This window comes from Natrix helvetica, assembly GCF_964273705.1.
Source record: "Natrix helvetica genome assembly, chromosome: 1".
NCBI classification, from domain to species: Eukaryota; Metazoa; Chordata; class Lepidosauria; order Squamata; family Natricidae; genus Natrix; species Natrix helvetica.
In genome coordinates this window covers 199603855-199631705 of record NC_138548.1, presented here as the reverse complement: position 1 = coordinate 199631705, position 27851 = coordinate 199603855, and the positions used below count along the sequence as shown (strand labels likewise).

Genomic DNA, 27851 nt, shown 5'->3' with positions numbered 1-27851 from the left:
CCATCTAACTACACTGAGCCAATTAAGTATATGTAACATGAGGGAAGCTCAAGATCCCAGTGTTCAAACACAACAATTAATAGCTGCCCATGAAACAGCCTACTGATTCATGGCAAGAGGCAGTTTTCCCTTGTGTTTTCCCAGTTCATTATTTCCAAAGCAATTCCTACAACTATAGAAGTGGGCAACCTGGATGAGTGCATGGCATTTATGCTGATCATTGTATGTAACAACATAGGCACAGTTCCCCAGGGCTTGTATGTATGCTTGTATACTCCAAATTCATTCTGCTCAGGGATCACAATTCCATAGGGCTGGAACAGATACGGAAACAAATTTCCCATGCCAAAATGCTAAAAGAAATGACATCTCATCACAAAATTATTGCAGCCCAAGGGAACTTGAGTAGAAAGCCATCAAACATCAGAGAGAAACAGCAAAGCCCCATTGCCAGCTATTACAGAGTCAGAAAGGGCTGGGAGTTAGGCCTTCAAGTCAGAAATTATAAGTATCTTCAATCTATTTAAAATGTACAGTATGTAATATTCAGTTTGCTGCACAGCAATTGATCCCTGCCTGTTGCCATGAGAAGCAGAGAGCCCCCCCCCCTTCTCCCACAAAGGAAGAACGCCTCTTCTTCTCCTTCCTGAAGTTTCCAAGATCTGCACTGCATATTCTGTGAGGAACAGCCATTCCCTAGAGCCAGCTTCCTCACAGCTGCCTGGCACAGTTTGAAATTCCCCACGAAATCAGCCTCCCAAATTTGCTTACAGCTTCAGCTCAGTAACTCCAGAGGCAACCTCAGAGAAGCAAAAGTACTTTCGGGGGCTCTTTGGAAGGCACTTGAATGTCCATGTCTGCTGAAAGCTGGCAAGTAGGAAAACTCTTAAAAATGATACCCTGCCTCTTTCCTGGCTAGGATCTTTGGAACCAGCCACTGTGCACCCCCAGAAATGCATACGTCAAGATGAGAATGAGAAGTTTTGCATAGCTGACTAAAGGCAAGAGAACAATATACTTGCTATTCAGCATATAAGAAAAAGGGCAAGAAGCAGCATACGGAATGCAAACCTATAAAACAGTCAACCTTTTGATCCTTATAAACTAACATGTTGTCCACCTTCTACAATCTTCACATGCCTTCCTTACTATTCTTTACATCAGCCTTTCCTTCTAGGTATTACCAGGTAAGTGGTACTGCAGCTTCCATCATTCCCCAACCAGCGTAGTCCTTAGCTATATGGGTCTGGAAGTGAAAAAAGTTATAATCCAATGCTTCTGGAGGGCAGTTAATTAGGGACGGCTGATTTACCCAATAACTCTAAGGAATTCCAAATGTTTTGCATTTTAAATAGCCTTGTTTAAATTCTTGTGAAGGTGCAAGCACAACTCTTTTAAAGTCAAAACAGTTTGGAGACTTTTTCAGACCATTCATAGCATTAACACTCTGGTTTCAGAATAACATATTGAAAATATATAGGATCCACCAATTAATAATAATAATAATAATAATTTGGATTTATTAGCCGCTCCCTTTCCAAGTAGGACTCGGGGCGGCGTACAATGGAGCATAAAACATAGAAGATAAATAACAGCACATAAACGTACATAAATACAAAACACACATACACGGAGGAGGTAACAAATTTCATCATTTAGACAGTTAAAAATCAGCATTAAAATACCCCAATTGTAAAAACCCAATATGCAATTAAGAATTAATATTTAAAGACAATTTAAAAAACAGTTAGGAGGAATAAGAGAAAAATTACGATTGAGCCAGGCCAGATAATTGAAAGAGGTGGGTCTTCAGCTGTACACGGAAGGAGCGGAGATCGGAAGTGATCCTGATGTCACGGGGGAGGTCATTCCACAGGGCTGGGCCCATCACAGAGAAGGCTCTGCTCCTGGGTGTCGCCCCCCGGCACTGTTTGGCGGACGGCACCCGGAGAAGTCCCTCTCTGTGTGAGCGAATTGGTCGTAGGGATATGTGGGGCAGGATGCGATCCTGCATATAACTAGGCCCTGTGCCATGAAGCGCTTTAAAGATCATAATCAAAACCTTGAAACGCACTCGGTAGACCACAGGAAGCCAGTGCAGCTCGCGCAGGAGAGGTGTTACAGGGGAGTATCTAGTCCTCCCCATAATCACCCGCGCGGCCGCATTCTGGACCAACTGTAGTCTCAGAGTGCATCTCAAGGGAAGCCCCATGTAGAGAGCATTGCAGTAATCCAGGCGAGACGTCACTAGCGCATGGGTGACTGTGCGTAGGGCATCCCGGTCCAATAAGGGGCGCAATTGGCGCATCAGGCGAACCTGATGGAACGCCCCCCTTGCCACGGCTGTTACATGATCATCCATGGACAGCCGGGCATCCAGGAGGACGCCCAAATTGCGCACCTGTTCCATGGGGGCTAGTTGGACGCCCCCGATGGCCAGAGATGGAAGCACCTGGTTGAACCGGGAGGCCGGAAGCCACAGCCACTCCGTCTTGGAAGGGTTGAGTTTTAGTCGGTTGCCATCCATCCAGACCCGTACGGCCTCCAGACACCGGGACATCATTTCGACGGCCTCATTGGGGTGGTTCGGGGTGGAAATGTATATTAAATTGCTATTGGCTTTTCATTGTGAACAGAACTTATGGTTCTATAAATCAAGGGTGTCCAACCTTGACAACTTTAAGACTTGCAGACTTCAACTCCCAGAATTCTCCCAGCCAGCCAAGTCGAAGTCCACAAGTCTTAAAGTTGCCAAAGATGGACACCCCTGTTGTAAAAGAACGTTGGTCTTACCTGAACATGTCTTTTCAGGGGAAGAGAGGGAGTGGCCACATGTGGATTATTCTCAAAGCCTGATTGGTCCAAAGACTGAGAGTAAACTTCTTAAATACTCCTGCCTTCCATTCCTGCCCAGTTTCCTTGAAGGCGAACAACAGAACTGGAACAAAAACCAACAACACAAACCACCCGGCCTCCCCTTGGCCCCAACAACATAAGCAGGGCGGGTCGTGACACTCCCTCTCTTCCCCTGAAAAGACATGTTCAGGTAAGACCAACGTTCTTTTTCCAGTGGAAGAGAGGGAGTGGTCACGTGTGGGACATACCCAAGCTCAGTCCCAAGGGGGGGAACAAAACACAACCACAAGCTGTAGGACCCTCCGACCAAAGGAAGCATCCGCCGAAGCGAACGAATCCAGACGATAATGTCGGATGAACGGGGTCGGGGATGCCCAAGTGGCGGCCTGGCAAATGTCTTCAAAGGGAGCCCTAGTGGCCCATGCCGCTGTGGTCGCGGCACTCCTAGTTGAGTGGGCCGTTATTCCCGTAGCCAATGGCCAATGGTAGCCGAGGACACCCTAGCCCCCAATGTCCTAGGTTGGAAGGAGATAAACAAGACCTCCGACCTACGAACTTTTGCAGTCCGTCGGAGATAAATACGCAAAGCCCGACGAACATCCAAACGGTGCCAGAGCCTCTCCCTATCATTAGATGGCCCCGGACAAAAATCGGGCAGGATGACTTCCTGCACCCTGTGAAAAGGAGTGTTCACCTTTGGGAGGAAGGTAGGGTCAAGTCAAAGAACCACCATATCTTGGTGAAAGTGGCAAAGATCATTCTTGGATGACAGAGCGCCCAGCTCCGAGATACGCCAGGCTGAGGTAATTGCCACTAGAAAGACCACCTTAAGGGACAAGAATCTCAGATGAACTGACCGGAGGGGCTCGAACGGGCCCCTCCATCAAGGCCCTGAGGACCAGGGGCAGATCCCATGTAGGAAACCTATGGATAGGGGGAGGTTGGAGATTAGCCGCCCCCTTAAGAAAACGCTTGATCAGGGGAACGTGAGAAAGGAAGACCCTACACCCCGCAGTACCGAAGACAGAGCCGCCACCTGATGACGCAAGGTGTTGTGTGACAGTCCATCGTCTAGTCCTTTCTGCAAAAAGTCCAAGACGTTGGGAATAGTGGCCCTAGCTGGGGAAATCTGACGTGAGGTGCACCACCTAACAAAAGCAGCCCAGGTAGAGTTGTAAACCCAGGTCATCGACGGCCGCCTGGAAGCCTTGATGGTACGGATGACTCCAGGGGACAGGTTGGCTGCCCTCAGTAGTCTCCGTTCAAGAGCCAGGCGGTCAGATGGAGCCACTGAGGTTCCGGGTGAACCAAGACCCCCTGTCGTAAGACCACCTCCTTCAGCAGAATTCTCCACAGAGGAGCTACCGACAACTGGACTAGATCCGCGAACCAGGGTCTCCTGGGCCAATAAGGTGCCACAATGATAAGCAGTGCCTTCTCCACCACCACCTTTCTGAGGGTCCCCGGAAGGAGAGGGATGGGGGGGAAGGTATAGAGAAGGCCCGGAGGCCACCTGCTCCGGAGGGCGTCCGTGCCCTCTGCCGACCAGGATTGGAACCGGGTGAAGAAACGGGGAAATTGGGCGTTCGTCGGAGAGGCGAAGAGGTCCACCAGAGGAGACCTGAACCTCCGACAGAACAAGGACGGATGGAGCTGCCACTCGCCATTGTCTAGGGTCGCCCGACTCAGCCAGTTTGCCTGGTGGTTGGAAAGCATGGAGATGTGCTCCAACACCAACGACAACAGGTGCCTCTCCGCCCAGGCTCCGAGTCACAGAGCCTCCAGCCAAAGAGCCGAGATTGAGTCCCCCCCCTGACGGTTTTTGTGAGCCTTGGTGGCCACATTGTCCGTCAGGAGAAGCACATGCCGACTTTCCACGGATGACCAGAAGTGTTGCAGCCCTAGGTGCGCCGCCTTCAGCTCCAACCAATTTATATTGTGCCAGAGATCCGAGGCCATCCACCTGCCCTGGGCTAAACGGGCCCCACTAGTGCTCTCCAACCAAACAAGCTCGCGTCCGTGGTGACGGTCACCCTGTCCGGCTCCCAGAAAGAACATCCCCGGCGAATGGCCGGGGAGAACCACCACTTGAGGGAGGTTTGGACTCCTGCCGGGAGGTGTAAAGTCCAAAGGGAGTTGCTCATTCTTCCCCTCTGAAAAGGAATGAGCTCCCACTGAAGGGGTCGGAGATGGAGCCTGGCCCACGGGACTATCCCGATACAAGAGACCATCTTGCCGAGCAACTGAGATAACGTGAGAACTGAAACTAACCGACTTCCATGTACTTTTCCTGCGAGTTGTTTGAGGCTGGTTTGGCGTTCCGGGGACAGGCAGACCACCCCTTACCCAGAGTCTATGACCGTCCCCAGATGAAGAATGCACGTAGATGGGGAGAGGTGGCTCTTGGGGAAGTTCACCAAAAAACCCAGAGATTGGAGGCTCCGAATGGTGAGCCAAAGGTCTGAGACCACCCGAGAAGACGACCCCGCCTGGACCAACACATCATCCAGGTAGCACTGTAGTCTCACCGGGATGGTGCACAGCTGAGCCACCCACGCCGCTAGCACCTTCGTAAATGTGTGAGAGGCCGAAGCCAGCCCGAATGGAGATCAAAAATGAAAAGGTTTAGCTGAGGAATTGTTTGCTGTGATAGCAAGGCTCTATAAAAAATTATTCACACCAAAGAGAAAAAATGTACTGTTTGTACCACTTCAGACTGTGTACCACTTCAGACACACCACTATTTGTGTGTCTGTGCATGCATGTGTATGTGTTCAGAAAGTAGGATTTTAACCTTTTTCTTGACATGTTGGATTTCTATATAGAGGGAGTTTTTCTACGTCAAGTTACAGTCCAATAGTCTACAATTATATAGTTTAGTCTCAGTTTTATTGCCTGAGAATTAACAAAACTGACATCACAAGAAGTATGGTTTGAAGGGACTTCCGGTTCCGGCGGCTACGGCGACAGGCAGATCGCTGCCTGCTCCAGCTCTCCCGGTGGGCTTCCCCCGCTTCTGGGGGGGCACAAGACGCCTTGGAGGGGCGTCTTGCCGAAGGAACGGCTCGCGGAGGGTCCTGGCGTCGGCGGCGGCTGGCGGGGGCTCCTCCGCTTCGTTCTAGGCATCGGGGAGCAGTTTTGGAGGACGTGCGTGCGCACGCGTCTCGCCCCATGCCGATCGGAGAACACACTTCCGAACGAAGCAGCGGCAGTATGGTGAGAGGCTTCCTTTCTGCATTCCTTCGCTTTTGAATTGATGAACTTTTCAGCACTTTTAAAAAGTTAAACTTTCGGATCCCTGCTAGAGGTGCGGCTAGAGGGAGGGGGATTTCCCCCCCTCCCTCGGACAAGCGGCTTGAAAAGACTTTCCTTCCATCCCCAGAGAGGAGGAGGGGGGAGAGCCAACTAATGATGCCTCACCCCTATAAAAGTGATTTTCATTCGACCTAGCTCCAGAACTAATGGATGAACTGAGAACTTTTTGAACTTTTAAAAATTTTACTATGCCTCTGAGCCCAAAGCTGGCAGGGCAAGATGGCACACTTCCGTTGTCTTCATGAACTGTGAAACCTGACTCCACCTTTAAAATTCAGGCTTCCGGTCTTTGTCTCCGAGTCACCCAGAGGAATTTCTTGTGGATTGCTACTTTCTGAACTCTTTGGAGAAAAAAAACTTTCATCTACTGCTAGAGTGACTAAAGAAATCCCCATCTGTTTGGATCCTCTGCCTTCTGAATTCGCCTGCCTGCTCTACCTCTCCAGCTGCCCAGTCTCTACTTTGACTGATCTCCTTGCTTCATAAACCATGTCTCCAAAAAGACCACCTCCTGGAAAGCCTGGCTTTGCTACTTCTGCTCCAACGTCTGCAACGTCTAGTCCAGCTACACAGTCAAAGATATCAGAATTGATGCAACCCAAGACTACAGAGATAGACTTCCAACAAATGCTTCAACAAATTTTACAAGGCCAGGAGGAAATTAAGAAACAGTTAAGGGAAATGAAAGATGAAATTAAACAGAATCAAGCCCAAATCTTTAAGAACTCACAGAGACTGGACCTTGTGGAGGGTGGGGTGGCGGAGGCGAGGGGGGGGGTAGAGGCCTTACAGAAGGGGAACAAAGAACTTGACATCCAACAAATGAAAGCAGAGTTTGAAAGAATGTCCTTTTATCTTAGATTTCAAAATGTAATAGAAGCAGATGGGGAAAATATAAGGGACATTATGACTAACATTCTAGCTGAATACATACACAAAGATAAACAGCAGATGGAATGGGAGATAGATCTAGCTTATAGAGTGAATTCAGCATATGCCAGAACACATAATGTACCCAGGGAGGTTCATATTAAATTTCTTAGGAAAACCACAAGAGATGAAATTCTGGGTGTACAAAGGGGGCAAACACTGACATACCACGATAGGGAGATAACCATTCTAAAGCAGATTCCCAAAAAAATTAGGGAAAAAAGGAAAAGTTATTCGCAATTGGCGAATAAATTATACCAGAAGGGGGTGTGGTTTAGATGGTTGATGCCTGAAGGTATGCTGATATTCTGGGAGGAGACAAGAATCAGAATCAACACACCCATAGAGGCACAGGCCTTTATGGAAAAAAACAAAGCGAACCTAGAAAAAACAGATGACACTACAACGGTTATACAGGACACGGGAGGGGCCGGAGCTCTGCCAGCGGGGGGTGAAGGGGCAACACCAAGAAAGCTCAGATCACAAAAATAAATAAGAAAACCACAATGTTATAAACAGACCGAAAGTATTAATGAATTTACAACTAGACTATATATTATAATTATATAAACTGATTGAAAAGTATTTTTTCTAGAATTAATATGCTGATTTTTTTTATGACTATGTAATAAGGTTTGATATTTTGATGTAACCTAGGAGTCTGGAGGGAGGGGGCGTCTGCCATACTTGCAACTGCCAAAATTTGTAACTATTCCACTTACCCTTTTCCGCATAAATGTTTTTAAAAAAACCAATAAAACTTCTTGAAAAAAAAAAAAAGAAGTATGGTTTGAAGAGTCAGTGGGATTTGAGCTAAGTTTCACATAAGACAATAAAATGATGTGGCTTGCTCAGAAACTAATTAGGAATTAAAACTTCCTACTGTGTTGTATTAATTGAGACACTAATAAATATTTGTAGCTCAGAGTTGAAATGAGGAGTCCATGGTGCTCTCTGAGCTTGGTGTTTTCTTGCAGATGTTTCATTACCCAAACTAGGTAGCATCAGCAGTAATAGACTAGGCTAGCATGATGTTACCTCGTTTGGGTAATGAAACATCTGCAAGAAAAAAACCAAGCTCAGAGAGCACCAAGGGCCCTTCTGTCAGCCTCTGCTTTGCTGCTCACTTCGGCTGCCATTGAAACGGGGAGAGGGGGTGATATGGTATTTGGGAGGGGAAGTTGTCAGTACAGGAGTGAATGAAGAAGGGAGTGTTTTTCTCACCACCTACTGCGCATGTGGCAGATAGTGGATTTGCCGCCAAGGCCAACTGTCCGGCATACCAACCTGATGATGTCTTTTGAAGATGCAACCCACATGACACCAGTGGGGTGTGCGGATTGGACTGTGGGATGGGGTTACCAGGGGGAGGGAGTTGGGTCACATATTGATATCTATGATTATGCGCGCTTTTGCTTCAGATCTTGCTTTGCCTAGCTGCTATCTACTCATAACCAGTAAAAGTACTCTCAATTCTGAAAAATGGAGTTGAGTGGTTTCTTTCTTGGTTACTGATGGAGGCTGCCCTGATATTAAGCAAGATCTCAGTTTCACATTCATCCCGGAGTTAACACCTTCCGAGGGGAGTGCAACAAATACCAAACTTCAAAAGAATGTCCCACCCAGGCAGCGACCAGGAGGACGACATGGGAGCGGCTGCATTCTCGTGCCCTCTGGAAATGGAGCGAATGGCTGGATTACATTTGGAAGAATGATCCGTTCGCCCCAGATGGACATTGGGAGTGGGACAGAAGTATGATTCCGAGGAAACTCCAATTGGAGTCACCACAAAGAGACAGAGGCGACCAGCCGCTGCGTGGCAGGAGGCTGATGAGAAGAACCTTATGATGCCCCAGGCTATGAAACTCTTCATAGAGGCTTGGGAGAGGCCACGCTTATGTGAGAGTGGTCCTGAAAGAGAAGAGGATCTCCCAGAAATGGAGGAGAGAACTACAGAGGGTCTGTTCTGCCCAAGAGAAGCTGGGGGGGAATGGTGGCACTGATCATGATGAACGAGCCCCCGCCCCAGTAGAAGCGGCTGCCAGAGCCATCCCAAGAGAGGGAGGTGGGCCCCACAGATGCCGGATGGCCAAAGTTCCTTCATTTGGCATGAAAATTGGTGGAGACTCAAAAGATCTCAGGTTTTTCCTGGTTCAAGTATGGAATTACATGGGACAATTCGGTGAGGACCTCCCTACAGAAGAGGCCAAGGTAAGAGTCGTTACCATGGCATTAGAAAATAAAGCAGCGGTTTGGATGGTTGCCCTGCATAATGTTGACTCCCCCCTACTGAGAGACTATAATAGATTTATGGCTGCCCTGAGGAAACACTTTGATGATCCGCTCACAGAGCGAAAAGCTAGAACTAAATTTAAAACCCTCACCCAGGGGAACAGGCTGGTTGCTGAATATATACAAGAATTTCATGAACTGTCTGTTTATATGAGGGGTTGATCCAAACAAGCCCTGTTGGATGGTTTCATGGACGGTTTAAACAAAGATATATATCAGAACTGTGTAAACACCCCCCCCCCCGGCAGATTGCAGCCTTGGTATGAATTGGCAGCGGATGTGGAAATTGATTTAGCCCAAGTCAAGTACTGTGATGACAGTGAAAAAGAGAATGCTACCCCCCCCCAACCCTCCAAGGAACTCAAAAAGGAGGGAAAAGTTGGTCTACTAGCAAGCCCTGGGCCATCATCTGTTTCCGTTGCGGGAAGGAGGGGCACAGAGCAGCAAACTGCCGCACCAAGATGGGCTCAAAACCTTCTGCCGGAGGAGAGAAAAAGCCAGACAAACAGCCTGGGAAAAGAAGGGAGACCACCAGGAAAGGGGTGGAGCCTACAGCACAGTTCTGTCCTACTCCAGGGGAGGAGAAACCATCCTCCTCATCAGAGGAAAGTGAAACCGAATCTGATGATGAACGTCTGGTAAGTTCCCGATCGGGCCCCATGACTATCCCAGTAGAATTTAAGGTGCCCTCTACTGGAGCGCAAAAAAAAATGCTGGCCCTTTTAGATTTGAGTTGCACACGTTGCATCGTTAGCCCTGAGATAGTGGAAAAACTGGGCCTGAAATTAAGAACTTTAAAAGTCCCCATTGCATTTTGCCAGCTGGACGGCTCAATAGCTGGGGGAAGCCCTGCCCATTTTGTAACTGAACCAATAGACATGTGCATGGGAACTCACCAAGAGACCATACGTTTTATTGTCGCGCCAGGGATGGATTGGTCTCTCATACTGGGTTTACCCTGGTAACGGAAATGGAACCCACGCATCAACTGGAAAAAAGAGTGGTTGCGCATCCGAACTGCTACACTCCTGAGGGAGAGGGGGGGCTCCAAAGCCTGTTGACGCTAAATCTAACCTAGCAGCCACAGGGCAAGAGAAAATTGAGGGGGAGGAGAAAATCCCAAAAGAATATTGGGACCTAAAGGATGTTTTCAGTGAAAAATCCTCTGATAAATTACCCTCTCACCGTGCAACAGATTGCAGCATTGATATCCTCCCGGGTGTAAAGCTTCCGAACCCCCAAATCTACTCAATGACCCCCCGTGAAATGGATGAATTATGGAAGTTTATTGACAAAAATTTACAAAGGGGGTTTATTGAACCTGCTAGACCCTGAGTGGCTGCTCCAGTGTTGTTTAGAGAAAAGAAAGATGGCTCCTTTCGCCTCTGTGTGAACTATAAGAACTTAAATGCGGTGTCTGTACAAAATGTGTACCCCCTCCCTCTGATGAAGGATATGTTGGCCCAATTGGGTAAAGGGAAGATTTTCACGAAATTGGACCTAAGAGAGGCCTATTATAGAGTCAGGATTAAAAAGGGAGATGAATGGAAAACTGCTTTTAACTGCCCACTAGGTTGTTTCCAATTCCGAGTACTCCCTTTTGGCCTACAGGGGGCACCAGCGGTTTTTATGCAACTAATAAATGAAGTTTTGCATGATCATCTATACAAGGGTGTGATGGTCTATCTTGATGACATCCTTATTTACACAGAAACATGTGAAGAACACGTGACATTGGTGCGCTCAGTTCTCAAAAAACTCTGCACTGCGGAACTATATGCCAAATTATCTAAATGTGAATTTCATCAGGAAAAAATTGACTACCTTGGTTATCGCATCTCCCACAATGGTATCGAAATGGACCCAGCAAAAGTCCAGGCCGTCACCGAATGGGCGCCACCCTGAACCCGCAAGCAATTACAAAGTTTCTTGGGATTTGCGAATTTTTATCGTCAATTTATTCCCTCGTTCGCCAGCATTGCACTACCAATTACAAATCTCCTGAAGTCTAAAGGGGAGGCCAAGCCCAAACTGGAGAAGCCATTAAAATGGACTATGGAATGTTAAGCCGCATTCAAAAAACTAAAATAACTCTTTGCAGCTGTGGCAGCTAGTGGATTTGCCGCTAAGGCCAACTGTCCGGCATACCAACCTGATGATGCTTTTTAAAATGCAACCCACATGACACCAGTGGGGTGTGCAGTTTGGACTGTGGGATGGGGTTACCAGGGGGAGGGAGTTGGGTCACATATTGATATCTATGCGCTTTTGCTTCAGATCTTGCTTTGCCTAGCTGCTATCTACTCATAACCAGTAAAAGTACTTTTAATTCTGAAAAATGGAGTTGAGTGGTTTCTTTGTTGGTTACTGATGGAGGCTGCCCTGATACCTCCATAAATGAAACATAAATGTTAAAAACCCTGTATCTTTGTGTCTCCATACAGAAAGCAGCATAGGAGTCCTAGAGGATGATGTAATAATTCTGCAATGGTGAATGCTCCTGTGTTGAGGCTATTGGAATCTAAGCACTACAGCAATGTGATATATAGGATGTGAAAACGTGGACAATGGCTACTTCTACTGTTCAACCTTTATTTGGGGAAAGCAATGGAATTCAATAATACTCGGCTACACTGGCAATTTTGGGAGAATACTGGGCTTGTTTTTCTTCATCAGAATGTTTCTTTCACTATTTTTCTTTGGTTTTGCAAAAGAGACTCTTGTCCTACATTCCAGCCAATGAGAGAGACTTATGTTCAAACCATATCAAGTACCAAGCCCTGTACAAAAGGGGGAAAATTAATAAGATGATAATGATAACAAAGCAGCACAAATGTTGAATCAATTTCTGAACATACAGAGACCAACCCTGAAATGTTCTTCTGTGTAAGGCTCCCTAAACTGAAGATGACTTGTGCAAATGTATTTGTACATTTAATTAGCAAGGGTTAATACTTGGACTTTCTAATTCTGATATCAAAAAGTACTGGGGAATGCTTGTTGTACACAATTCATGAAGAGATATAGCACAGATGTTCAAGAAGTAAATTGTTTCAACAGCTGAGTTACAACTGGAGCTGGAATTAAACCAAGATGATAAAAGATGATAAAGATGAGAAGAGTGTGCATTTAATTCACTGACATATTTGATAACTTCAAATTAAAGTGTTCTAAGGCAATTATAAAAGTGTAATTTGCAGTTAGCATTTAAAACCTGTAATATATTATTCCAATATTTATGTAACAGGGTTTTGCATCAACAACTAACATTTACCACTCAGTCTTTTATAACTGGCAGCATTGTTTAAATCTTTTAGTACTTGTTTCTATGAAAACTTAATTAGAACAATTACTGTAAGTCCCATTTGATAGCCTCTAGAGTCTAGTCTATTTCGGCTCTGTTGTGTTATGTCTACACCCTCCAATCTATGAAGTGTTCTGGATACAAAACAATTTGCAGACCTCAAGTGACCACTGAAATCCCCCTTTTTTGGTGTTTTTCAAACCACTCATGTGACTGCCACCAAAAATAATAGGAGAAGAAAGTGCAGTCTCACTTTCAAGTAACAAGTAACAAAGGTTACTTTTTAAAAATATACATATCCAGGAAAATTACTGCTCACCTTATGTATTTTGCATATGTTGCATGATATCAAGTAGTTGATTTGAGGCACTATTTTGTTTGCACAGAAGACCAACAGATTAGGATGCATACTTGATTCACAAGTTATTCTATAAGCTCTGACAAGATCTAAGACTTTAAACCAGCAAACCCAGATTATTGCTTTAACGTTTTCTCATAGATAACAGAATAACAGAGTTGGAAGTGGCCTTGGAGGTTTTCTACTCCAACCCCCTGCTCAAGCAGGAAAACCCTGTAACGCTCCAGACAAATTATGATTTATCTGGTAACTCTAAATTGGACAATATAAGCATGTATATGTTTCATGACTGGATCCAATTATATTGTACACGGATCAACAATACAAGAGGTCTGAAGTTGCCCAATCACATTGCTTGAATCATATGGAGGAAGGCATTGCCAGTGATGATTCAGTAACATCACACACTCCAAAGCCCATTTGAAAAGAAGCAAGTCTCTGGATACTTCCCACTCTGACACAGGAGAAATCATCCTTGGATTATAATCTGAAATGTTAGACTTCTGAACAAGTTATTAAGACACATACCCTTATCTTGATGACAATGCTGTTAAATGGCAGGTATGTCTTGGAGCTGTCCTTGATGCTGTTTCTAACTGCCTGAAGTTCTGTAGCCTCAGGAACTTACCAAGTACCCTTGAACCTATTCCTCACAACAATATTGCTGCCCATCAGCCTTCTTAGATTGCCATTTCATGTCCTAGGGGCTGATGTGACTCCCATCATTGAAAACTACACATTCACAGTCATGTATAGCCCTATTAAAATACTCAATGCAGCACAAATTCATGCCATTAGCATGGGTTCAGATAAGTAAGAATCCATTCTTCTTATACATAGTCAATACATCAATCAATAAAGGAGAATATTTGTAGTGCAGGGTTGAAATGAAGGGGCCTTGGTGCTTTCTGAGCTTAGTTGTTTTGTTGCAGATATTTAATTAACCAAATCAGGTTAACATCATCAGTGCTTACTTTGGGTAATGAAAGTTCTGCAAGAAAACAACCAAGCTCAGAGAGCACCAAGGACTCCTGGTGTAGCAATCTTTAGATATGACTGGGGACTAGACAAATTCATCAAATATCAGGTAATCCTGTAGCTATGATATGGCAGAATAAATTTCATTGTTTCAGCCCCTGGCTGAAGCAACAGCACCAGTGATTGCCACAGTAGCCCCAACAACTCATGTCCTCATTCTAGGGAAATAACGGAGTTAGGATCAATCAAAATATTATAAAACGAAACCCTTACTTAAGAATATCTTAAGGGGTGGAGGAGGAACCAACGTCACGATGATACGGATGTGCGGTCTCGATGCTCTGAGACCACAGCCGATACTTTTGCCGCTGGGTGGTCCAATTGGACCTAAACTGTCCCGCAGAGATGGTGAACAGGAAGAATCCGTCTTGCTGATCTCAAGGACATCGCAAAGTCCCTGATCGATCCAAGAGAAGTTCTTCAAGCCGGCGACAAAAAATCCAGCCATTAGGCTGATGAAGTCGGGGCAGCTCCAAAATGGAAGGATACAGAAAGAGAAAGTGTTTCCAGTTGGTGAGGAATTTTTACCGTTTTAAAAGAGACTGCCTATAAAAAACTTAACATTTATTTAAATTGGAGAACAGAAGAAATAAGCGACGGAATTAAGTTTGGAATGGTTTTGGACAGTGGGTTATCTTACTTCTTAAATGCTATATTCATAAATGGAATTTTATGCAAATCTTTTAAAATGAATGGATTACGTTTTCTTCTTCTATTTTTTTTTTCTTTTGTTATTCTTTGTAACCTATGGACTAAAATTCTCCTCTTTCATTACTGTGGGTGTTCTTCTAATTCATTCAAGAATCAGACTTTTTTAAAACTTGAAATACAAAAAAGATACAAAAAGAAACAAAGAAAATTGCAACAATAACACTGTTACTCGGAGGCTGGAGGTTTGTGTATTGGAAATGAAACACTCTTACTTTTCTCACTGATTATCCTGGCTTGGCACTCCAAGGTCTCACTGCTTGTTTATAGAGAATGATAAGAAGAAAAGCATACAGATGTCCCTTTGAAGTATATCTTTAACCAGAGAAAAGTGAAAATAAAACTTTATTGTGAATCTATGCTTAATCTTGTTAAAACCTTCCAAGCTAGAGCAGGAGTGTTTGTTAGTTGGAGATGATGGCACAATTTCAACAGCAGAAAGAAACTTTAAGTCTGCAAAAGATATTCTTAGAAATACAGAAATTATCAAACACATTTGAGAGGACAGAGAAGAAGTTGGAAGACTTAGAGCATCTAACAGTAAAATATGATGAAGAAGTTGGAGATGTTTATCAAGTAGAAAAAGTGGTGGTTAGAATCCTAAAAATCGAAGAGGAAAGTGACTATAAAGTAATTAAATTTGCTGATATCTATGGTGATTGGTTTGTCTCTGAAAATGGAAAGAGTGGAATACTGAAAGAGGAATTAAATGGAGGGGAAATCTACCCCAGATGGCAAGACACAGAAGAAGAAAAAACAAAAGAATTTATGGATTTAAAGAGAGAATTTTTATTAGCAACATCATTGATAACACTATCAGCAATCAAAGATAAGCTGATTAAGGAAACAGAAGAAGGGCATCGAAATTACATGAGAGATTTTATAAGCAAGGAGTTGCTAATTTGATTAAGGAGATGATTAGAGGACTGACACTACAAATGGCAGAAGATATGAGACTGTTTTGCTACTGGAAAGATACAGGTTGATAGATGGAAGACTATAATTTAAAACTAGTTAAACTTAGTGAAATTTAGTGACAATAGATATAGTTAAATAAATAATTGATAATGATAATAATGCATACAATGTGTAGTGTTATGATAAGTAATAATGGGATATGAATAGTGAATGGTACCCATGAAAGGAAGATTAGAAATCCTTTTGGATTATATATAAAGGTTAATAAAAAAAGAACTAAGTTAGATACAGTTACGTCTTGATTATTATATACAGGATATAGTCAAATAAAGGAGGGATAATGATAACTATATATATATATATATATATATATATATATATATATATATATATATATATATATATATATATATATATATATATATATATATATATATATATATATATATATATATATACACATACATATGTGTGTGTGTGTGTGTGTGTGTGTGTGTATGTTTGGGTACATCATAAGGAAACTGGATGTAAATTATAAAAACAGTGATTTGGAAAGGAGGATTAGAAAATTTTGTTCTTAAATATTATGGATGTTTAACTAGAATAGGACATAAGGATTCAGTGTTATTGGAGGATTTTAGAAATAGTAAATGAAATGCCAGTATGTGGTTATGTATTAAATCTTGGTATATTTTATGATGAAGGACGTTTAAACAATTATAGTCAAATGAAAATGGAGGTATGATGATGGTAACATGTATAAATATCTGAGTTAAAATATTTGAGTTAGTATGAATTATGCTTGATAACTGTGGAAGATGCATGAAAGCCTTTTGTAACCAACTGATACACTTTCTACAGTATGTAAAGAAGGAAGATTTTATGTGTTTTGTTTGTTTTGAAAATAAAAAATAAAAAAATTATTCGAAAAAAAGAATATCTTAAGGAAAATGTCTATATTGTGTTTCTATATAAATGTGATTTTAAGAGAACCAAATAAATACTTTTAACAAAATATTGACATAACTAAAAATTCAAATATCTGTCTTTCTTTCAAATTAAACTTGCTCCCTTTTCATGAGAATAACACCTGAAAGAACAACAACAACAAACGGAATCAATCTCTAATGTTGCCTATGCTGCAAATGGAATGCTGGTTTTTTTTTAATTGTCATCTGAGACAGCAGATGTTTTAGTAATGCTACATAAATGGAATGTTCATTATGTTTCTTCTGAATACAAGTTGCTGGAAGGAGGAGTAGGAGCTCAAGTTATCAAACTAGAATTGATATCTTCATACATCTGGTGGGACAAAATTGCAAACAGAATGTTAGTCTGGCTCTGAATTGCAAATGGAACAAGGCAACCAGTTCAATATTTGTTATAGCCACATCATTGTGGTATTCTAGTATTGTTTCAAATAGGGCTATATAACAGACTTCAGAAAACATCTAATCAGAAAATAGCTACCATCACTGGTTTACCTTCCGATGGCATTAGAGAGATCATCTCTGAGAACTTTATAGACTTACAGTTATGGCATTCTTAATCATGTTGAAATGTTCAAATGAATATTACTGGTGTCCTTCCAAAAATGATTACAGGAATCCATTAAAAGATGCTGGTGAATATTTCATTTTGCAACAGAATGAGCTTTCACTTTCCCACATCCCCTAAATGCAGAAAAGACACACCTGAGCCCAGAAAATGGGCAATATTTTTTAGCACATGTTCTTTCTGAATATCTGTTTTGTCAGAAGCCACTGGGTGCTATTTAGCTAACCAGAAAAAAAAAAAGAATCCAAATCAAAAAGCTCTTCCTCTCCCCACCCCCTGCATGGCGCAGCATGAGTCACTGCCATTTAGGGGTTTGGTAGTTTGCTATTCTCTTTCTCTCTCCCTCCTTCCCCCGCTCTTCTTCCCAGGTCCGAGTCCTTTGTTTTTAGCAGCTTCTCAGGCACCCTATGATCCAGCAAAATCTTTGCTGTATAGTCTGGAGCTGCATTCGATCTTTTTTCATTCAAAATTTCGTTTTTCCTTCTTTGTATGGATGTACTAATATATCATCCGCTCTGCAGCTGCTCTGTCCAGAGAGCATTACAAAGGGTGTTCTCTGACACCCTTGGAAATGTCAAAAAGATTGCTTGAGACAGCCATTCAACCAAAAGCAACAACTTTTCCAGGTTGTTTTCCAGGTTAATATACAAAACTGTAAAGGTTCCGAGTCTGTACAGATCAGAGGAAAGTGTTTTAAGAATCTTCACAAAGACCACCCTGAACTCTATTCTGCTGAAATCCAACAACACAAATGAATTTAAGCAGGGACTTGGAACCCTTAGCTGTGGCACTATTGTCTCTCCTGGATACAATAGTTGATAAGAAGACTAATTTGACAAAGAGCTTCATCTCATCCCTGGAGCTGGTACACATTGAAACAAACTGTTTCCTGTTTTCCTTTCCTGCAATGTCTCTTCCAACAATCCCTAGGTATGAGAGAGGATGCAGAAATATGTGATCAGCAATCTCACGATGACAGAAATAATTGCCGGTTCACCATTTCCTCAAACCAACCACCCAAAAGCTGAGAATACAAACCGGCAGCAGGGCAAGAAGAAAAAGACAACAGACTGTTTGAAGCATCCTCAGAAACAAAGCATGTTTGCATGGGACACAGATTGAGTAGGAAGGGAAAGGGAAGAGTTACGTCCCCTTGAAAGCTCAGCAAATATTTCACTGCTTCAGATGCAATTTTCATACCATTGGCTGAGATGTAAGCTCATAGAAACTTTGGCAGATTCCTCTAAAAGTCAAAAGAAGTGCAGAAGAAGAAGTTCTCTGATTTAAAAAGTGTGGTGTTTGTTTCGAAGTGAAAATCTTCTCAAAATGGCTTACAATGCAAACAATTAAAATAATATTATACAAAGCACAAGTGTACAACAGCAGGATACAGTCCTCAAGTAACAGGTAAAGTAAAGCATAAAACTTAAAAGGGGTCACCCCTTTCTCTAAAACAGAAAAAACTGATTAAGGTGCATTAAAAATACCTGCATGTCCTGTGGGAAGGTATGTGGCATGCATAGGTCAATCACACCGAAGCTGATCTCCTTTCCTCATGGCAACCTTATAACGCAAAGTCCAGGCAGGTTCATATATGCACAGGGGGATCCTCACATGGTCCCAGGCCACAGACGGCAAATAATTATTGTCCCCTCAAATTTAAGTCACACCAGCAAAGTGTACAGCCCATAAACAAAACGGGACTTTACATAGTCCCATGTAGAAACAGAAAAGCATTCCAGTTGACAGATTCCACCAGTTTCCACAGCAAATGAGCAAAGCTGGAAGTTTCAAATATTAAGACTCCCTGCTCTTTGGAAAATAACTACTGAAATACTCATTGCCATCTAGTCAGAATGCTGGCCACTATGTCATAGCGAGATAAGATCAATTCTAACACTGACTGAAGAAAACAGCCAGATTGCTCTACGCCTGATAAATGTTACACAAGTGGCCAGCAGCGGCATCAAGCTGATAAAAAGAGCTCCTTCCTCTGAATAACAATGAGCAGGAGTTGACATTTCAGGGGTGCTTGTATGAATGAACTTTTCTATTTCTGTCATGCCTTTCATTAAAAAAAAGAGGGGGGGGGAGAAGCTCTGCAGGTGGTGATCCCTCCTCTGTTCATTACTACTTAAAGGAAGTAAATGACAAAATGAAAAAAAGTGCTAAAAACCAAGGCTGTTGTCAGGCTCATTTCAGATATTTTAAAACATTATTCTGGGAAGACGTCTGGTGAGGATTCATGGTAAACTAGACATCCTTGAAGGAGCAGGGTTGGTATTGTGGATATTTTCCCATGGGAAGGATTCTTTGTATTTAATTCCAAAGTCTTATTTCAAATTTACCTGGACCCTTTCTCCATTTGTAAGTTTTGGAAAACAAAGTTTTCTGCTGTCTGTTAAAAATATCTTATGTTCTTAAACTTATTCTTAAAACTTTTCTTGCTGAGGATTGAAAGAATTTCAGCCAGTCCTGTAAAATCTGTTGATCCAAACATAGTGTCAAGCCGGCCTCCCTCAGCAACCAAGAAAGAAGCCACTTAACTCCATTTTGCAGAATTAAGAGTACTTTTACTGGTTATGAAAATATAACACCTAAGCAAAGCAAGATCTGAGGCAAAAGCACGCGAAATCATACATATCAATATGTGACCAAACCCCCACCCCGTGGTAACCCTCATCCCAGTGTCCAATCTGCAAATCCCTTAGGTGTCATGTGAGTTCCATCTTCAAGGAGCATCATCAGGTTGGTATGCAGGATGGTTAGCCTTGACCGACACCACGCACTAATCTCCAGCATGTGCAGTAGACGGTGAGACCAAAACTCCCTTTTTACAACCTCTCCTGTACTTAAACTTCCCCTCCCAAATTTCCAGCCCCTCCCCCCCCCGTTTCAATGGCAGCCAAAAGCAAATAGCGAAACAGAGGCTGACACATAGCTAATATTCACTTAACAAGCAATTTCTCAAAGTGATTAGAAAAAGAAGCATCAGCCACTCAGTACTGCCCTGAACCACAAGGTGAATGGCATATAAACTTGATAAGAATGCCAAGAATGCCAACTTAGTGTTTTTTCAAAGGTGTCCATCATGGTTTGGGAGAAGATGGCATTCCTTCCTCTTCCAGAACTATAAACCTTCTCAGAAACCATTGTTTTGTGGTCTCCTAATAAAGAGCAGCTGTCTGGAGCATTTATGGGGAATCTCAAAACCTCTCCTTGTCCAGAGAGGTATCCTGAAAAGCCAGTCCATTTGCCAGTTCTTTATTCTGCTGTACTTCGCCGTTCCATTTACCATGGAGCTGTCTTCAAAAAAAGCATTTCCCCTCTGGAAGTCTGAAAGCATGAAAAATGGTTGGAACTTCAGTGGGGTACACCAGATATTATTTTATTGCCAGGAGAATTAGTAGTGACCTTCTTTCTCTATTTTTTCCTCTTGCTATTTCTTGCATCCATAGGTGTCAGGGCAAGGAAGGAGAGAAAAATATGGAGAATGGCTCTGGTGCTTCCAATTCTCTGATCCCAGGGAATAAATGCTCTGTAAAACTGGAGACCTCAGACATCCTCCTCTCTAATGCTCTCTTCCCCCTGCATCCAATGCAGAGAGAACCTATAATCCTCTAATGTCACTACTGAGGCTGAGTTTAAATTGGAATAGCAATTGGCACTTCTTTAGGCCATCTTAGTTTTCTGCTAGCTCCTGCGTGGGATAGCAGCACTTTAGTGCTGTCATGTGGAGGAGCCAATTTTCACCAAACACTCTGAAGAAATGTTTATGTCTTTATGTATTATATGGTATTTTGTTCTGGCTATGGATGAATACTGAAAATTAAATTCTGACAAGCAAATATCCCGATTCCAAAAAAATGGACTGCTGTTACAAGACTCAGCAATTGTAGTATTAGTTGTTGCAATTATTATTATGCAACTGGACTCTAAATGGAACACCCATCTCCAGACTGTACTAACACCTCTGAAGGATGCCAATTATTTATTTATTGTCCAGGCTCCATTACTGCTAAGTAAGAATAACAACCTCTCCGAGTCTGAATATCTGGGATTCATTTTCTGCAAGGAAAAGAATAATATCCTCTATGCTTTAAATTTAACCCAAGCCCTAGGGACAAAAAAAGATTTGGGTGGGAGGCTGGGTAGTAAAAGGGTGGGCCCTCTGTGCAGCAGAAAGCTCGACAGGCTAAAGAAAACGTCAGTGCGATAAAAAAAAGGGAAGCTTGAGGGAAAATTAGGATCAAAAGGGCAGAAGGTTTGAGGTGGAAATAATGGGGAAATGATCTAATAGAAAGCTCTTTAAAAAATTCTTAGCATTCTTACCCAGTCTGGAAAGACTATATTCTTTGAATTAAGAACCAGGTATGTCAGGAAACAGTAGAATTAAAAAAGATTGGACAAGTAAGTAATGGATTGGTGAGCAGGATTTTTTTTTTAAAAAAAAGATGATGTGAGAGATGAAAAGCAATATTTTTAGCACTAGGGTGGGTGAATTAGTGTTTGGATTGGAGTCCAAAAGGGACTATAAACAAGTTTGGGATATCCAAAAATATTCCAGAAGACCTTGGCAAAGCCCTTCTCAGCTGTTGCCAAAAATGAACAGGGAAAGATGACTGTCAGAGAGGTTTTATCTTGAAAGCTCAGACAGGCCCTAACAATGAGTCATGATGTATTATTGGTAGAGGAGCAGAGTAGATACAAAAGGTAGTTCAATAGAAATAGACTGCCAGACGGAAAATCAAGGGGTCTGTGACCATTACATTACAGCTGTACCTGTAAGAGATGCATACAGGAAGGATCCTGCCAATTGCGCCTCTACTGATGTTGCCGGCAGTGTGAGTTCATGTGCCTAACGCACAAGAAAAGTTAAGGGGTTCAAGTGAATTTTGAGTATCGATTTGAATTAAGGAGACAATTTCATAATGGTTAGCAGTAGGTGCCCTTGCCTTCCTCTAATTTCTGCTTCTTCCCACGTCCTCCTAGTGAAGATTCATAAACATCTAAAAACGTGAACTTAACCAATGTGCAAAGCAGTTAGAAAACAAACAATTTTAAAGCATATTTTTCTAGGCTCTTCGTCTGTCTCAAAACTCCAGCACACTGTTCAGACAACCTGATCTGAAATTCCTCAGCATCTTCAAGAAGTTTACAATTCAATTTTTTTCATAAGATATTCATAATATTCATGAGAATAAGGTATGGAACTTACCTTACTCATAATCGTGAGAGAAAGGTATGGATCTCTTATGGAAGGGGAAGAATAACCTTCTTGCTCAAACAACCCAGCAAATCATTTATGATTCCATTCTGCTAGAGGTGCAACATTTAATTTCACCTGGAACCTGGGCATCACCTTCAGGACCGAAAACAGAGGAATAGGCCATAAAAAATGAATTGCTACAATTGGCTGAAAGATTCCCCATCCCAGAATGACAGGCCTTAAGGCTGGATAAAGGCAACAAAGAAAGGGCATGGCGTATCTGCAAAGAAGCCATCAATTCACAGCCGGGCTTTCCTTCCACACCCCCACCAAACTCCCCAGTACTCCAGACACTAACTAATGATGTATTGATCGTTGCCTCAGCAGTTTAGAACAGAAAAGAAATGGAAACTCTTGAAATGGAACACAGCCTTCTAGCTTTAATTAAAATGTGTTAAAAGGTACAATTAACGGAAGCCTGAAGTGCTGAGCATATAAACAAGGTATATAGGTAACTCCAAATGAGGGTTTAATTGAGCAATCATCTATCCTTGTCCATATAATTCTAAGAGCAGCTTTGCCCAGATTCTCCCATTACTATTTATGTCTCTTTTGTTATTGGTGGAAAAAAGCCATTAAGCAGGAAAAGGCAGAATGTTCTGACATTAATGTTAGAAACTGTCCATCTTGAAAGTTCCTGCAGATGTTTTATATAGTGTTATGCCGCCTATCAAATCCAAACAACGTATTCTACCGGTATAATCAAAAGATGTTACTGTAATATATCTAACAACTCACTGATTTCTCTGTAACAAGCAACACGAGAACAAGGGAGAATGTGCTATTTGAAGAAAACACCAGGCATCAATACAGACCCAAGTCTTATGATCTAAAATGTGACAGATTGTTATAACAGAAACTTAGGCAACTAAAAATAAGGAAGAGGGAGTAGAAGAAGGCCTGAGAACCAAGATTCCAACATTTTGCCTCAAAACTAAGAAGCAAAACAAGGTTTGATTCTGTATGTAATTCTCATCCATATTAAGAAACATGGACATTGCCTGAGTATATAGGAGTAAGAAAATAAGCGCAACCTTTCATGTAAAGCATGTAAAAGTCACCTACAATGAGTCATATACATCTTTCAGTTTATGAAATCTTTCAGCTGGCATAAAAAGCAAGTGAAATATGTGGATTCACAAGACTATTTTTCACATAGATTGTTTCATCCCTCTAAGGAAGCAAAACAACCCTAAACTCTTGACTATTTCAATTTCTCCCCAGTGAGTGTTTGAATTTGAGGAAAAAAATGCACGGCTGCCATGCAACACGTAAGAGCCTATATTTCCTAATCAATGGTGGATAATAGTCTTTCTTTCACTAGGGCAGGGGTGTCAAACTGGCAGCCCATTGTCTGGATGTGTCATGTGCAGGCCACGCCCATCCCATGGGAAAAACATCGTGAAACGTCACATGACGGCAATGTGATGCCATGAGGTTGACAACCACGCTCTAGGGGTTCATTGGTGTCAGATGTCAGCTCGGAACTCTGTCACTTTGGAAAATTTGTCATCATACAAAGAATCCTGAATATCTATAGGTAGCCTGTGAGACAGCAGTATTAAAAGTTTGAAAAATCAAAGGCAATTTTTTTAAAAAAGGACAGAAGATAAGGAGGCCGTTATTGTTGACCCTCAAAAATTTACAAGAACTGAATAAACAGAACAACAGAGGTAAAAAGTGATATGGAGGATAAACTAGGCAAAAGATGCAACACTGCTTGGTTTAGAAAACAATGAAATATGCCTTTTCTGATAAAGGACCTAAGTGGCTGGCATGGACACAGAGGCTTTTATCATTAAACTATATTAGCCATGCATAATGTAGGCAATAAAGTTCACAATACAACAATGGCAGCCTGCAAAATACCTGCAAAAGGTATTTGAAAAGGTTTACATTTCCCCCCTCATTATGCAAAGGAATCTGTTGATTCGCCAAAGGGAAGCAGAGAGTTTATGCTAGTCTGGACCTAGAACACGGTCAGAATAAGGTTTCCTTTCCTCAGCTGTCTGTTCTAGTCCATGCTCTAGTGATTACTACCACACACAGACCTGATGCGTCTGCATTGTACCTAATTTCTCTTTTGGTTAATTGACAATTAGTCTCAGATGAAGGCTGGAAACCATAGGGAACAGCTTGTTCTAATTGAAAGACCGAGTGTAGAGCTAAACAATCTTATCAGCTTTCAAAGGGTAGCCCAAAACGCAGATCATATGGAGCCAGCAGGTAACTTTGGATCACCTCTTGCAGGATGGTTGAGAGTGTGGGCAAGATCAATCACAAAACAAGAGATGCCCCCAAATGAAGACATTGTCTGCAGTCATCTCCCAATTTTTTTATCCTATCAAAAATACCTCTAGGAACTACAGTATGTAGTTGCCAGAAGCATGGTTTAAAATATAAAGTAGATTTGGTTTAATTTTTAAAATGGATATTTTTGCTGGAAGGGAGTGACATTGAATTATGGTTTACACTACAGTTTTCTTGGCAACATTTTTAGAAGTGGTCTGCCCTTGCCTACCAGTGACGTGCGGTCAGGGGAGGCAGGGGAGGCAGGGCCTCACCTCTCTTCATGAAATAATAGTATATAATATTATTTACTATATATATATATAATATTATAATATTATATACATTTGTCCGGCCGCGCCCGGGAGCTGCAGAGGCAGAAATGTTGTCGGCGCTTCCGGATGACGAAGGCACGCAAACACGCATCTACCCAGCTGTCTTTTCCAGCCTCCTAGCGCTCTTTTCCACCGATCGCGCACGTTGTGCGCGCAAGAAGGAAAAGTCCGCGGCGAAGCCCTTGTCGCCCCAAGCTCTTGCTTGCACTTCCCCCCCTTTTTCTTCGCTCCATCCCGCTCCGGCTCTGGAAGGGCCGGCGAGGTTGGCTCCAGCCGAGATCAAGAGGGAGGAGAGGAGGGGGTAGCTGTGGGCTACCTTCCAGCCAAATGCGCACGAAAAGCGTGCGCGATCGGTGGAAAAGAGCGCTAGGTAGCTGGAAAAGACAGCTGGGTAGATGCGTGTTTGCGTGCCTTTGTCCTCCGGCAGCGCCTTCTTGCGCGCACAACGCCGCTTTGGTGGGAAACCGCTCGCCGTTCTTGCGCTCCTCTCCAGCCACCGCCTTGGAAGTGAGTCGCGCCGACGGAGCTTTGGGGCTGAGGAGAGAGGGACGCAAACACGCATCTACCTCGCGCTCTTTTCCACCGATCGCGCACGCTTTTCGTGCGCATTTGGCCGGAAGGTAGCCCGCAGCTACCCCCTCCTCTCCTCCCTCTCGATCTCGGCTGGAGCCAACCTCGCTGGCCCTTCCAGAGCCGGAGAGGGATGGAGCGAAGAAAAAAGGGGGGGGAAGTGCAAACAAGAGCTCGGGGCGACAAGGGCTTCGCCATGAACTTTTCTTTCTTGCGCGCACAATGTGCGCGATCGGTGGAAAAGAGCGCTAGGTAGCTGGAAAAGATAGATGGGTAGATGCGTGTTTGCATGCCTTTGTCCTCCAGCAGCGCCTTCTTGTGCGCAGAACGCCGCTTTGGTGGGAAACCGCTCGCCGTTCTTGCGCTCCTCTCCAGCCACCGCCTTGGAAGTGAGTCGCGCCGATGGAGCTTTGGGGCTGAGGAGAGATGGACGCAAACACACATCTACCTAGCGCTCTTTTCCACCGATCGCGCACGCTTTTCGTGCGCATTTGGCCGGAAGGTAGCCCGCAGCTACCCCCTCCTCTCCTCCCTCACGATCTCGGCTGGAGCCAACCTCGCTGGCCCTTCCAGAGCCGGAGCAGGATGGAGCGAAGAAAAAGGGGGGGAAGTGCAAACAAGAGGTCGGGGCGACAAGGGCTTCGCCGCAGACTTTTCCTTCTTGCGCGCACAACATGCGCGATCGGTGGAAAAGAGCACTAGGAGGCTGGAAAAGATAGATGGGTAGATGTGTGTTTGCGTCCCTTTGTCCTCCGGCAGCACCTTCTTGCGCGCACAACGCCGCTTTGGTGGGAAACCGCTCGCCGTTCTTGCGCGCCTCTCCAGCCACCGCCTTGGAAGTGAGTCACGCGGACGGAGCTTTGGGGCTGAGGAGAGAGGCAGGGACGGAGGGAGTGGGGGGAGAGGAGCTGCCCCCCTCACCCCGCAGGCAATGGGGAAAGCTTTCCTGAAATGGGGGGGGTGTCACGGGAAATAAAAAGGGTGCGTGCTGGGGGGGACGAAGGAGGCTTTGGCACGCCTTAGAGGCGGGTGGGAAAGCAACAAAAGGGGCAGCGAGGGCGGGCGGTGCCTGCAGGCGGCAAGGCTTGAGCGGGGTGAAAGCGCAGCCCCTTTCGTTGCTTTCCCATTCACCCCGCTCAAGCCTTGCCCGAGGGAGCTGGGGATCGGGCTTTGGGTTGGTGGGAGAGGGAGACCTTGAAGGAGTGGGGGGGGAAGGGACTGGCGCAGATGGAGGAAGCAATGCTACGCGGATCAGTGCACTCCGCGGTCCCCTTAATGTTCACTCAGGAAGGCGGAGAATGGGACCACGTGTGCTGCACACGTGGTCCCATTCCCCGCCTTCCTGATGACGTCACCAGCCTCCCCAGCCATAACCCTCACCGCACGTCACTGTTGCCTACATCCTAAGGCTGAGAGTGTGTGACTGGTCCACCATCATCCAGCTGGCTTTGTGCCTAAGATGGGTCTATACCTCACCATTTCCCAGTCTGTAGGCTGATGTTTTAACTGTTACACCACACTGGCTCCCTTTAAAATAGATTAGCAATTTGTTGGTGGGCACAATGTTACTTTCAGCCATTAAGGACCTGGTGTCTAATACAACTTTGATTGCTATCTTAAGAGCCGTCAGCATTCTGAGTTGCACTAGGTTGACACTAATTAAATTTTCCCAATAGCTAAACTTATAGTATCTACAGAAGTTGCTTTGAAACCGGATAGGTCTCCCATCTAGAGAGGTTTCTGAAAAACCCATTTGTGGCTGGACTCAGCTGATGCAATATGCCAGACAGCATTATTCTTGGTTAAATGCAATGCCTTAGTATGCTGTATAATTGGTGGACAAACAAATTTGAGGAGAGACAGCAATTTGTACTAACTATACTTCACTGTGATGCTAAAATTGCTCTAACACGGGGGTGTCAAACTCATGTTGTCACGGTGGCGTCATGTGATGCATCACAAATTTTCCCCCTTTTGCTAAACCGGGTGTGGGCATGGCCAGTGTGTGATGCATCCGGCTGGCAGGCCATGAGTTTGACAGCCCTGCTCTAACACTTCTGTTCAAATGGTTGATTTAGTTTCAGAGGCCCCTGAGTTTGAAAAGAGAGCAGG

The 27851-nt window shown here is 43.7% G+C and overlaps 1 protein-coding gene across 2 annotated transcripts in view; it reads right to left on the bottom strand.

Annotated features, from left to right (window-relative positions):
• Positions 1-27851, bottom strand: part of PDE4A (phosphodiesterase 4A) — a 338473-nt gene that overhangs the window by 200689 nt on the left and 109933 nt on the right. The window contains exon 1 of one of the 2 annotated variants that reach the window (XM_081954840.1): positions 22495-22512. The exons of the other annotated variant lie outside the window; for it this stretch is intronic. Within the exon in view, the coding sequence (XP_081810966.1) occupies positions 22495-22503 (9 nt within the window). The 5' untranslated portion in view covers positions 22504-22512. Of the gene's footprint in view, positions 1-22494; positions 22513-27851 lie in introns of those variants that run through there. 2 annotated transcript variants of the gene reach the window in all.